This window comes from Culex pipiens, chromosome 2, assembly GCF_016801865.2.
Source record: "Culex pipiens pallens isolate TS chromosome 2, TS_CPP_V2, whole genome shotgun sequence".
Lineage (NCBI taxonomy): Eukaryota > Metazoa > Arthropoda > Insecta > Diptera > Culicidae > Culex > Culex pipiens.
This window is the reverse complement of record NC_068938.1, coordinates 136182537-136196266: the sequence shown is the minus strand read 5'-3', so window position 1 is coordinate 136196266 and position 13730 is coordinate 136182537. Positions and strand designations below refer to the sequence as shown.

At 39.4% G+C, this 13730-nt stretch overlaps 2 protein-coding genes across 5 annotated transcripts in view; one reads left to right on the top strand and one right to left on the bottom strand.

Annotated features, from left to right (window-relative positions):
• The window catches only part of LOC120417572 (uncharacterized), a 76965-nt gene that overhangs the window by 58367 nt on the left and 4868 nt on the right, over nt 1-13730 (top strand). The gene's annotated exons all lie outside the window — the stretch shown is intronic.
• LOC120417573 (uncharacterized) lies at nt 2604-8702 on the bottom strand. The gene is made up of 3 exons (XM_039579682.2): nt 6762-8702; nt 6422-6687; nt 2604-3385 (listed from the first exon to the last, which is right to left on the bottom strand). Exons 1-3 carry the CDS (start codon nt 7939-7941, stop codon nt 3050-3052), a joined length of 1782 nt encoding a protein of 593 aa, XP_039435616.1. The 5' UTR covers nt 7942-8702; the 3' UTR covers nt 2604-3049.

The window sequence follows — 13730 nt, the reverse complement described above, 5'->3', positions numbered from 1 at the left end:
AATCCAGTTTTATTTTAATAACACTTATTTTTCAATCTTGTTATTTTCCAGAATCTTCAAGAACTTCAAGCACAGGCCGTTCATCAATGACAAATGCATTCGATGTGGTGAAAAGTATCACTAAGAACAATATGGAATCATCAGCACGGTGCTCAAAATACCGTTATTATGAAAAAAAAAATGCAATCCGAGATTTTGTGGTCTATCGATTCCTTACACCATGGGGCACCTCTGTGCAAAAAATAAAAACATTCGCTGATGTAGTTTTCGAGATACAGCCCTTTTAAGATGTTACATCCGATTTTCAATAAGAAAACCAAAACAATCTATACAATTTTAGCATTTCAAAGAATATGCAATTCGAGATAATGATGTTTTTTGCTTCATATGACTGTCAAGTATCTCTGGGCCAAGTTTCAGATGGTTTGCTGATGTAGTTCTTGAGATACAGCCATTTTAAAATGTTATTTCCGACTTTTTCAAAGAAAATCTATAAAATCAATACAATTTCAGCACTTTAAAGAATATGCATTTCGAGATAATGATGTTTTTTGCTTCATATGACTGTCAAGTATCTCTGGACAAAGTTTCAGAAGGTTTGCTGATGTAGTTCTCGAGATACAGCCATTTTAAAATGTTATTTCCGACTTTTTCAAAGAAAATCTATAAAATCAATACAATTTCAGCACTTTAAAGAATATGCATTTCGAGATAATGAAGGTTTTAACTGTCAAGTATCTCTGAGCAAAGTTTCAGAAAGTTTGCTGATGTAGTTCTCGAGGTACAGCAATTTTAAAATTTTATTTTCAATACATCGAATTCATGACAAATTTATTTATTCAGAGCCGATAGTTTACAGTCGGAAATAACATTTTAAAATGGCTGTATCGCATATGCTCAACAGTCATCAGAAGCAAATAGCATAATTTTCACGAATTGCATATTTTTTAAAGTGCTGAAATTGTTTTGATTTTATAGATTTTCTTTGAAAAAGTCGGAAATTACATTTTAAAATGGCTGTATCTCGAGAACTACATCAGCAAACTTTCTAAAACTTGGCCCAGAGATACTTGACAGTCATATGAAGCAAAAAACATCATTATCTCGAAATGCATATTCTTTAAAGTGCTGAAATTGTATTGATTTTATAGATTTTCTTTGAAAAATTCGGAAATAACATTTTAAAATGGCTGTATCTCGAGAACTACATCAGCAAACCTGCTGAAACTTTGTTCAGAGATACTTGACAGTCATATGAAGCAAAAAACATCATTATCTCGAATTGCATATTCTTTGAAATGCTAAAATTGTATAGATTGTTTTGGTTTTCTTATTGAAAATCGGATGTAACATCTTAAAAGGGCTGTATCTCGAAAACTACATCAGCGAATGTTTTTATTTTTTGCACAGAGGTGCCCCATGGTGTAAGGAAACGATAGACTCCAAAATCTCGGATTGCATATTTTTTTTCATAATAACGGTATTTTGAGCACCGTGATCAGGTGAGTAGATTTGGCTGTTGCATATGGATCATTTCCGTTTTTTCACTAACTGCAACTATTGCACTAAAAATGGTATGAGAATACCAAATTTTGGTATTACTTGTGCAAAAACCAGTGACCAAAATGTGCTCTTAGTTGCCCAGTAATAGATGGTAAAATACCATGAAATCATACCAAAATCATGTATGTGGAAGACCACAGGAATACCAAAATCTGATTTTCCAAGGGCGCGGGAATACCTTAAAATAAAACCATGGTAATACCAAGTTTTGGTATTCAAACTCTGTACAAAAAAAGTTTTATTTTGTGGTATTATTTTACCCTTGGAATAACATGGTTTGGAATTGTTGTGCCCTTCCACATACAAGACTTTGATATGATTTCATTGTATTTTACCATCTATTACTGGGCAACCAAGGGCACATTTTGGTCCCTGTTATTTGCCCAAGTAATACCAAAATTTGGTATTCCCGTGTTATTTACCCCTGGAGTTCCAAATATGAGCTTGTCAAACTCTTCGATACATTGTTCTTGGCACAGTAAGCTATCAAATTCCGGACGAACCTGAAGGTTTCCGCAACATCGCCGCCACTCTAATTAAGTCTTTACCGAAGATGCCAAATCGATCAGAACATTTTTCTATGGACAGCTACCAAGTTTGTGTGTGTAAACTGGGATCTCCAATTCTCAGAAAAACGAAAAATCGTTATTGGAAGTCGTAGAAAATTTCTTTTTATTATGGATAACCTGTTTCAAACCTTGAAGATTAGATAACAACTCAAGCTATTTTCCAATCATTTTTCATAACTATTTGATTGAAATTTAATTGACAGCTTCCAATCACAATTATAAAGGGGTAATGAAAAGAAAAAAAAGCTATGATAAATATAAATAATTTATTAAATTAAATTACACAAAAAAAACTCATAATAATCGCAAAGTTGCTCACGATCACTTGCTGATAGACTGCGGTTCCCTTCTCCCTGGAGACCACAACCGTTCATAGAAGGGCCTCTGCAACTAGTTGGTACAAAATGCGCGCGCCAAACGACTCGACCGATCGTGCCGCCGATCGTCCACCGATGATGAGGTAATAGAACTCTCAGGAGATTTCATTAAGCTTCCAAGTTTTTTTTCTTTCTTTGCTGTTGCTTCCCAAGTGACTTAGTTTTTTTTTCTTCGGTAGAATCCGCACGACACAAACCAGTCGACGCGACAATAAATAATATAATAACTTATTTAACCGACGGGGCTCGACTTCTTTTTACGAACTTGTGGTTGCACACTTTTTTTTGTTGCACATTTGTGCATCAGCGAGTATTCGTTCCCTGAACATCTGTTTGATCCGGCCGGTATCTTAATAGCTAAGGCATGCGCGCAGGCAGAACTCTAGTCAAGCGTTCACTTTCATTTCTGGGGTAACGTTTGAAAAGGGTGTAATAGCATTGTTGGCAGTTGACTAACTAACAGTTGATGAATCAACTGGAGAAAACTTCAGCTGGCAAAATGCTGATCCGCCCTTTTCAACACATCCTCCACCGATCTCTCTAATCCGATCGATACTCGTCGTAGGTCGGATGTTGCTTGCGGGTTCGATACAGTTTCCCGAAGGCCAGCAGTACGAGCAGGGCCGTCACCACTATCAGCGAAATTGCCACCGCGGTGAGCGTGAGAACCGACGGCGATGATGAGGGCGCCGAGTCAACCGGGTGAAGGTCACCGTCGTCGGATGGCAACATGATTCGGAACGATATCGAGGTGATTTCCGAGGGAAGTTCGTGTTCCGGGGATGGCGGTGCGGTCGTGGTGGTCGTTGATGTCGTTGTTTCGGTGGAGGAATTGTCGGAGACATCACGTTTCGATCGAACGGTTGCGCAATTGTCCTGGAAGAGGGGAGATACATTGATTAACAGTTTATAGTACAGTTTGATTTAAACTACGCAGTAAAAAATCATGGTAAAATTACATAATATGTTAAGTTAATACGGAACTGTGGTTGTGGATAGATTTTGTGTCAGGAATCATGTGTAAATCTTCTAATATGTAATTATACTTTTTCTACATAAATTGACGCAAAATTACATCAACAATTAGGTATTATGAAACTACAAATTTCCAACCTTCATAAATTAAACTTTTTTTTACTATTTGACGTTCTATTAAAACAAAAAAAATTAAACAGTACTTATGCCGTTGCCCCCCCCCCCTTCCCTCCTCTCAAAATTAGCCCAAAAAATCTGGGGGCAGAAAAATATTTTTTCGAAAAATTTCAAAATTTTAATTAAAATTGAAGTTTAATCAACTGAAAACCAGTGAAAATGCATTTTCCTGTGTCATCTTTAGCATGTTTGAACTCCCTTAAAAACATTTTGGCACAGTCCCCCAAAAAGATTTTTTGCCGCGAAAATATTTTTTCCGTGAATACATCGATATTTTGAGAACTGATTATTGGAAAACAACTGGACGCGTGTAAAATGCATTTTAAAACACTTTTTTCATCCAAATGTTGAAACCTTGGCTTGTAGTTTCATTTTTTTTTTGCCCCTTGACTTTGGTCCGAGTCGAGAGACATAAACTTCGAAAAATATTTGCATCGGCCTTACGAATCGACATAAAGTTACTTAAATCCCACATATATCTCAATATCTTTGTACAGTGTTGCCATACCATCGTCAAATTGTATGTCTTATCAGAAAGGGTTTCGAGTGTCGAGGTTTGTGGCATCCGACATTTTCTAAATACAAATAAAACTAGTGCTCATAACTGCAGTCAGAGTTGCAAGATCTTTAAAATTTAGTCCAGACTCTATTATCCAGAGTCCTCGTAAACATTTCTCTTCAATCTTCAAATTTCATTTTTAATTTTTATTTAATTTGTTTCTGTCTTATTCTGGGTCGTTGATCTTAGATATAACCTAAAAAAACTTAGATGACTTGGGAATATGTAACCAAAGATGGCGACTATATGACGATGATGGAATATTTAGAGTATTTTTTGATAATGTTCAAATCAATCGAATTTGAGCTATTTGATATCGCTGAACTTGATTTTTTTAATCCTGATGCGGATAATCGAAACATTGGAAAATCAAGGCTTCAGATAATCGAGTCTGGACACTACTTTCGGAGTTGCTTTTTTCCGAATCCTGGCTGTAGTGTTTCAATGGATTGATTTTAAATAACTATAATATTTTTGACCCGAAAAAAGTCAAGGTTGAAATGATGTCAACTATCAGTGTTCAAGTGAAATATTTCGAAGTTAAACATATCAAACTTGACTGATTATGTATTCAATGCTCCACTAAGAAAAACCAGATCAACACTAATTTCGAGGATTGTCAGCGTGGATGGATTCTAGCCTGGATGTCAAATAAATTGTATAACATTACACGAAATTGTATGTAGTGTTACATGCTGAAATATGTAGCCTTTCACTATGGGCAACCTAATTGACCGAAACGTATATTTCATATTAGCTTTAATACTTCCAACTCTTCAATGGCCTGATAGCCGTGCGGGCTAAGGCGCAGTCCTCTCCTTGCTTGTTTGGTTTTGAATCCCGCAGTCATTTGACATATCTAACAAAACAATGACTATGTGCTAAAAACGAAGTGTAAACAAGAAGTTAATCGTGACCGTTCTTAATGTAAACATCAACTGACGTAAGTAGGTTAGACGTAAGGACGTAAGTAGGATGAACTGTTTGTTTATACATCGTCTTGGCCCATTTACATTGTTTTGCTTGATGTCAAACTACGTGGAATTTTAAAGACATTTATCATCCGGAATGCCCACATTTCGACTTCCTCCTTAACCTGATAGAAAGTTGTAAACTAAAATGCTTTCATCACAAATAAACAATCAAGTTACAAATTACAAATTATTCCGACTCCAGTTTCTCAGTGTATATCGACTTTGAAACAAGCTCTTCAAAAGACCCAAAACGATCGACTCCGACTCTCCCACCTAAGTTATGTTAAGGGGTTACATACATGTAAATCGGCAAAAATGTCAGAGGATGGTTTGAGCACACACTTAAACTTTTTTCAAAATTTGTTTTCGGGGCATTAAAATATACATTTTCATCTATTAACAAAACAAACTTGAAAACATTTGGTTGTATCATTGCCGAGATATAGCCATTTGAAGTTAGCAGTTTCAAAAACGGGTGCCACGATATCTCAACATTGCTTAGACCAAATCGGCTCAAAATTTTGGTGAAGACTCGTTAAACCAGTCCCGTGTGCATGACGAAGGCCGATTTTCAAAAACTTTATTTAAATAAAAGATAAAAATATTTTTCTGTTTTTCATATAAAAAATAGCCAGTTTTTATTTTTTGTATTTTTTGAAAATTCAAAATTTCAAAATCGGGCTTCGTCATGCACACGGGATATGTCTTGGGAGTTTTCACCCATAATTTCAGTCAATTTGGTCCTTCCCATCTCTAGATATCGTGGCACCCGTAAATCAACTTGGTGTTCAGAGAAAAACGCTCAGAAAGTTTGACAGTTGGCTTTGCGCATGGCAAAACTCTAACTCAGTTTAATCATGAAATATCTTCATGAAACTTTCAGGAGTGATTGAAAATCATCTTTTAAGTGGATTTAATAAATTTTCTGTAATATTAAATTTTGTGATTTTCTACATGTATATAACCCCTTAAGCCGACTCTGAAGAATAACTTCTCAGAATTTGTCTTCTCCGACTCATGGTCCTCAACATGTTCCAACTACATTAAATCCGAAATCCGAATTCAACTCCTCGGTCTTGCGTTGCAAAAAGTAATTCGAACCAACCAATCTCTCTTAACCTGACACAAAGTGTTTTACTAACAGGCTATAATTTCCAATGTATTAGAAATTATAACTACAAAGCTGTTCAAAGTCCCAAAAACCAACCACAAAACCCCTCAACCTACCACCGTGCACTCCCGCCGGTCGACACACCCCACCACACGCACCCTCAGCACCATCTCGTCTCCGCTACGCATCCCCTGAAACATGGCCGCCCGTAGTCCCAACCGGTAACTTAGCGGCGTCTCCAGCACCGGCGCCGCCGGACAGACGGCCTTCATCGACGGATTCAGGCACCCGTTGGTGGTCACCAGGGTGGCCGAGTTCAGCACCGTCCCGCTCGCCGACAGCCTCAGCATCGCCACATCCGACAGCCGGGTGTAGTTCCAGCCTGAAATGGGGAAGTCTGTAAGGTTCGGATTTTTGAGGGATTTGTTGGTGGGCGGGTGATGCGAGCACACTAACCATCTCCACTGCGGACTTGGGTTCGCAACAGGAGCTCTTCGCCGAGCATGACGGCACCGCCGGGTTCGAGCGATCGCGTGAATCGGTTCCCATTGCCCTGGCCTCTCCGAAAAAGACCTAGCTGGGAACGAAAGGGCCGCTGGGATCCGCCGTAGGCGAATGTTCCTGTGTCGCTGGCACTTCTTGTCTGAGCGTCGTTGCTGATTCCTACGCGGACGGAATGAGTTCTCGCCACGACCCGTTGCTGGATCTTGCACTGCAGCGTCAAGATGGCGTCCGTAACCGTTCGCATGCCCCCGATTTGGGGGAACCGAAGTCTTAGACAGAGTTCACGAGCACTGGGGCCACACTGCTGAACACCGCACTTGCTAAAGTCAGCGACGTCGATGTTGACGGTGATTCGCGTCTGATCTACGCGCACGTTACAACCGGTAAGATCGCTATCGTCTTCTATGTCAACGAGGGGGGAACTATCAATCGGGCTTTGGATGGTGATCGTGGATCGGAAGAACCCTCCGACATTCGGTAGACAGGTTAGCTCGTTCAACTGAAGTCGGATTGGAGTTCGAGGACCGTTCGGGACTTCGTCCCGCAGAGCTCGTCCGGTAGGAGGAAGGTATCCGTTTGCTGGAGGATCGTAGTTGTACCCGTTGTTGTCGTTCGATACTCCTTCGTCGGCAAACGGAGGAGCTGGAGAACTTGGTGGATTGTACTGGTAGCCGGCTTCCGTCGTAACGATCACGATCTCGTCCCGTTGTGGAGGTTGTGGTTGGGCAGGTGGGATGTACTCGTTTGTGGGAGGATCGGAGAAGATCGGTGGTCCTAGTGGGGGTAGATCCTCGTTTGGTGGCAGGTATTGGTTGTCGATCGATGGATACTCGTCAGCAAGGTTTGGAGGTGGAACTGGTTCATCAGCAAATGGTTGTTCCGGCGGTATGTATGCATTACTCGGTGGATCGTAGAAATATCCTTGAGAATCTCTTTGAGGAGTCACAGTTGTACTAACAAAATCACGATTCACTATCACTTCCGGTAAAGAGGTTGTTGGAGGATATCCTCTCCTGTAATCACTTTCCCGACGTGGAGGTACCAACGCTCTGGTAATACTCTTCGAGGCAAACACATCCCCAAGTGCACTTTGGATCACCAATCCAAACAAGATCACCAGTATCCCAGTCATTTCCGTCGCGATCAACTTTAGTTCATTCCCGAATCAAACCGTCGCTGAAACTGAAAGCTGACCATCAAATGGTCTCACTTTTATAACCAATTCCAACTGCATGCGTCGAAATCTGCATAAAACTGCCACCACAGTGGCAACGATCACGATCGGTGACAATTTCCTGAAAGCAATTTCGAAACAACTTAATAACATTACTTCAGCGTGCCCGACTCCCGAAAAAACAACATAAACCCCAAAATATGCCGAAAAGACCTGGGCCACGCCAGGCGACGAACTTGCTCGTGATCATGTAGAACTTCTTCGCACGGGTCGCGCCAAGTTGAGTCACATTACTCACCCTGCCCGTAACAATGCGCGCGCCAATCGTGATTGGCAGCTTGTACCATCGCGCATGAACCCGGCCAAAGATCGTGAGCTGGTTCCGTTCCGTTTTGTGGACGTCAAGTTTGAGCTTTCTTCTGCAAGAGCCAAACCGCAAACGGCCTTCGGCCAGCAATGAAAGCAAAATCAACCCCAAAAAAGAATCGCACTGGGTGAAACTTCTACAATAAAGTCGTGACATGTTGGCGCGCGAATTCCTCCGCCGGTTGAAAGTGCGTCCGTCCAAAATGGGCGGGGGACATGTTGCGTCGGAAGCTGAAAAGCGAAACCATTCAGAATTATTGTTGTTGGCGGCGGCCCCGGTAATTGCGTGGCAGTTTCATTTTGAAGCTTCGAAGATGAGCCTGATGATGGTGCCGAAGGAGCGGTTTTTGGCGCACGTCAATGCGAGTGTACCTATTTTGGGTCTAGTATGGCAGAATGATGATGAATTTGACGATCTTAAATTATTCCGCACAGTTGTTACTTGATTTTATTTCATTAGTTTTGAAGGCCAAAATAGATCCATCACTTATTCAACGCCCAACCAACCCTTGAGAAAAAATTAGGACCCAAAATAGGGACATCTACCCTATCTGCATCGAATCGAGATGGGCCTTCGCAGATGAAAAATGTTTTTATGACTTTATATGGAATAGGATAATTTTGACGATCCATTTATTTTGCGGCCCGTAATGAGCAAGGAGTGTGCTCATCCCGGTGATTGATTGGGTTGGGATGCGTGCTTGAATGTTGTATCTTTCTCGGATGTCAATAATGAGACTTGTGTGATGTAATTTCTGTAAATAAGACTGGTTTTAACGCAAATACTTTTGACAGAAGACCAGGTAGGAGGAGGTTAATATTCCATGCTTTTAAACAATAAAAATGTGAAAATGGATCAACATTGTTAGCCTAAAATTCACTGGAATAGTAATACAATAACTTTAAACATTTTTTATTATATTTATGCCCATTTGAAAGCATTTAGACCAGACCGATGCAAATATTTTTCAAAGTTTTTGTCTCTCGGTACCGGCCGGGGTCGAGGGGAGGTGGGTGGCCAAAAAAAATAAAAAAATAAAAATATCGAAATAACAAGTCATAAAGTTTCAACATTTGCATGGAAAAGGTGTTTTAAAATGCATTTTACACTAGTTCAGTTGTTTTGACATCATAAGTTTTAAAAAAATGTAAGATTTGGAGAAAACAAAAACAAAACTTTTTGCGATGATAAACATCGGAAACTTTCAAAAGTTCTAAAGATTTTTAAATCAACCCAAAAGGGGAATGCATTTTAAATTAATTTCAGCTGATTGCACTAGAATTTTCATTAAAAATTTGAATTTTTTGAAAAAAATATTGTTTTGCCCCCTGATTTTTCGGGCCAATTTTGAAGGGGGGGGGGGGGTTGACAAAAACTTAAACGAAAATTTGTACCAGCCTAATGAGACTTGTGTGATGTAATGTCTTTATAACAATCTGACCGATTTCAATTCAATCAAAAATGCACAAAAAAAATTGGCACACAACACAAGAAAACAAATAATTCAAACAATAATCGACCAACAAATTCTTTACCTTTTTTGCTACTTTGGAGTCTTCTGAAACACTCCACCTTAATTTTTTAAATATTTAGACAGGGACGAATGGTTTGTCTCCAAATTTTGTATGGAGAATTAGTGCGTTCCACTCCCGGGTCAAAATAAATAGTGTTGCTCAGATCAAAAATATCGGCTTCGGCTCATTTTTCAAAAAACTAAATGAATTCACCATTGTTAGTGTGTCCCAAAAAAAGGCGATGTCGTAGAAACCTTTAGGCTCACTCGAATTTCGATAGATTTTTGCCTCAGGAACAATGTTTTCATACAACGGAAAATTCTCAAAAATCGTTTAGAACTCGCAATTTGCGATTTACTGAAAAATGGACAGTTTTCATAAAAAAAATCATATTTTGTTCTAAAACCTTGGAAATGCGTTCAGATTACCTCGTATTTTACTTTAAATCATAGTTTGGAGTCATACCAATAATGTGTTGTATTAACATTGAACCAGAAAGTCGTCATTTTTCATTGTCAGCATGTTAAAGTTGAAAAAATGAATTTTATTGTCTGAAATTTTTACGATTTTTTCTCAAAAATCCATCTAAATTTGACACCAAAACCAATACCAAATATTTGTAAATATAAACATATGTATTAATGTGAGTAATATTTTTCATTAAAAAGTTTTTTTCATCAAAATCTTTAAAAAATGTGTTGTACTAAAGGCGGTTATTTTCAAATGCATTCCTTCGTAATGGTGCTTACGTCACATATTCAAATCAATTAATACTATGGATTTCGCTTGTAAACTGCTGTTATAAACCATAAAAAATGCTGGCAGTAGCTGAAACAGTAGTGTAAGTGACAAAATTGAGTTTTCATAGGGAATTTAGAAAATTCACTATTTTTAATTTACAAAAATGGCTGTATCTTGGCAATGAAGAGACAAAAACCAAATGTTAAAAAAGCAAAATTGTTCAGAATGAAATTAACTACAAGATGATGGTATTGGTTTTGGTGAAATGCGAGGCAATCTTAACGCATTTTTCAAGGTTTTAGAACAAAATATGATATTTTTCTATGAAACAGACAATTTTTCATTAAATCGTGTAAATTTCAACTTGCTGGGCACAGGCGATGATATTTGGCATGAGAGTCCCTATGGGTATTCACTACAAGGGAAACCTCGGTTTGCCGTAATCTGAGAACTTTTTTGTTTGGTTGAAAACCCCTAATGAACAGAAGTTGCAATGTTTCAATAAGTTGGCTTCTAAACTATTGGACCACATTTTTCCAGGGGCCAACACGGCCGGCATTTTCGTTTGTTAGACCAAAAAAGACTCCATTTTCCTCGCCATATGGCTCGCGCCCGTCCTGATTGACCATAAAATGACCGACCGAAGGGCTCGCGACTATACCTCTCTTACCGCACAAAAAGGCATTCATAAAGGCGGTAAATTATGAAATTAACAGTAACAAACTCATATCTTGTTCATCAGTGCCCAATATGGTTAGGACAGCATAAATTGCAATTTTGCCGTTTTCCCAACGGCGGGGGGTTTTTATTTTTTATAGAGTTTACTCTTTTTTTCTGCTACCCCATTGGTGGTGGTGTTTCACGCTGGGACCGACTGTCTTGTACCATCAATAGAGTTGTGAAACTTTTTTACACAGTTAGCTGAGGTCGGCGTGGACATGTGGTGCTAATTGGAACCACACTCGAGGACTGACATCTTCATGTAACAGAACATGTAAAGACTGTTTTAGTTTTATTTTTGAGGATATTGCTATGAACAAACTACACACAAACTCTTTCCTCTCGGTTGGATGCTGCTCATCTTGTCTTATGTGTAATTAAGTCTGGAAAACAACAAAACTTGTTTAACCAAAGTTACCCCAGTCCACGCTAATTTATTCGATTCCTCCGTAAAGAAAAGATCGCGATACCGATAAGGGTGCGGATATTTGTTTGAATTTAATACATCTTGGCATGATCAGTCACACTGGCACCTCTCGGCTTGGCCCAGAAGGACTGCGTGACTACGCCAAACGGTTGGTGGCTTCGGCCAACAAAGCTCACCATACCCGCCAGATTCCTTATTTATTGTGGAGAAAATACTTTGGAAAGAGAAATAAGAAACATACGGCCCAGATTCATCTTACTTTTCGATGTAAAGGAGGTTGACTACGGATGACGTAACGCGTCTTATTAGAACACGTTTTAAAAATCCTTTTATCGATCAGTGTCGCAATTTACGGACGACCCCTCCCGGCCAATTTAGGACCGTGACAATATCTCGCCGCTTCGTCCCAATCGGGTCCACTGGAACCGTTGCTACCGGTTGTCGTCGCTGATGGCTTCTTGGTGTCGCGCAAAGACCCGCGATAGGCTCATAATTTATTGCTTCTTTCACACGCTTCTGGAGAATCGTTGGCGGCATCAGCCCAAAGTGGTGCGGCCACTCAGTGACGATCTGTGCGCGTACAAGGAGTCAACCGGACCAGACACGTATGATGGCCATACGGACCCGCAGTCGCGGAATCTGTTGTGGCGACGGCGTCGTCGATGCCCATGTTCTCTTGTTGTCGTTGGCTTCGAAAAAGGAAACAAGCAATGTTATCGGAAGGTAATCAAATTTATGGGCGCTTGACAAGTTTGATTGATCTTTTGAGGTATTTTTAAGCGGATAATTGGCGAGGCCGTCGTATTGCGTGGAGTTTTGTATGTGCAGAATTGGTTGGATCGATGGATATTTTTGATTCAATTTATATGCTTAGTTATGGAAATTTTCTTTAATTTTTATTTTGTGTTCAGCAATCCGGCTGAACTGAGCTGCACTCATTCTCCATACAATCTATGGAGCAAACCCATTTGGCCCTGTCTAAATAATTTTGAATAATTCATAGATCTTGCATGCTTCCCCTCAAGTTGAGCGCACAAAATGTGTTTTTTATGACTAATTGGGAGAATTTTGCAATTTTTTCTCGATTTTAGCCTTTCTCACCTCAGTGAGGTGAGCTTCCTAGACCCACCTTTACGTATACATATGGACTCAGATTCATTCAAATTCTGAGCAAATTTCTGTGTGTGTGGGGTCCGGAAATTTGCAAAAAGGGTGGTTTTTGTCCTTTTCAACTGAAGATCTGACAACCCTATAAAAATTATAAGCACTTGAATGATATTTATTAGTATTTGGGATTTAACCAGTAATAAAAGATTTTTTCAAAAATGTCAATTTTTGAGGCACTTTGGCCACTACAGCGTTTATTTTGAACATTACTGGCGTGTAGGCCAGATCCTTGCGCAACTTTTGGTATATATAACATTGAAGTTTGGAGCACTTTGGAGCTCGGTACAGACATTCAAAGATAGGCATTTTTTCGAAAAATCGAAAAAAAAATTGCCTGGGACGATTTTTCGAAAAAAATGCCAATCTTTGAATGTCTGTACCGAGCTCCAAAGTGCTCCAAACTTCAATGTTATCCAGATTTTTAAGCGAAGATGGCGTTCGAATGGTGAACGCCCGAAATGTCAAAATCACGCAGTGGTACCAACATTACGAAAAAAAGTGTGCCATGGCATGACAGCCATACTTTTTTTCTAATGTTAGTGCTGCTGCGCGATTTTGACAATTCGGGCGTTCACAATTCGAACGCCATCTTCGCTTAAAAAACCTGGATATATACCAAAAGTTGCGCAAGGATCTGGCCTACACGCCAGTAATGTTCTACATAAACGCTGTAGTGGCCAAAGTACCTCAAAAATTGTCATTTTTGAAAAAATCTTTTATTACGGGTTAAATCCCATTTAAATTCAAATGTAAAGCGCCAGCTACTGTTACGTCCAATCAAGCTCATATTTGGGGGCATCTGAAGGAAACT

Excerpts from the sequence above, each read along its gene's own strand:
- LOC120417573 (XM_039579682.2), bottom strand. The coding sequence starts at position 7,941 with ATGACTGGGATACTGGTGATCTTGTTTGGATTGGTGATCCAAAGTGCA. Across the intron at positions 6,688-6,761 it reads CCAAGTCCGCAGTGGAGATG|GCTGGAACTACACCCGGCTG; the intron begins GTTAGTGTGCTC and ends TCCCCATTTCAG. Across the intron at positions 3,386-6,421 it reads ACCGGCGGGAGTGCACGGTG|GACAATTGCGCAACCGTTCG; the intron begins GTAGGTTGAGGG and ends CCCCTCTTCCAG.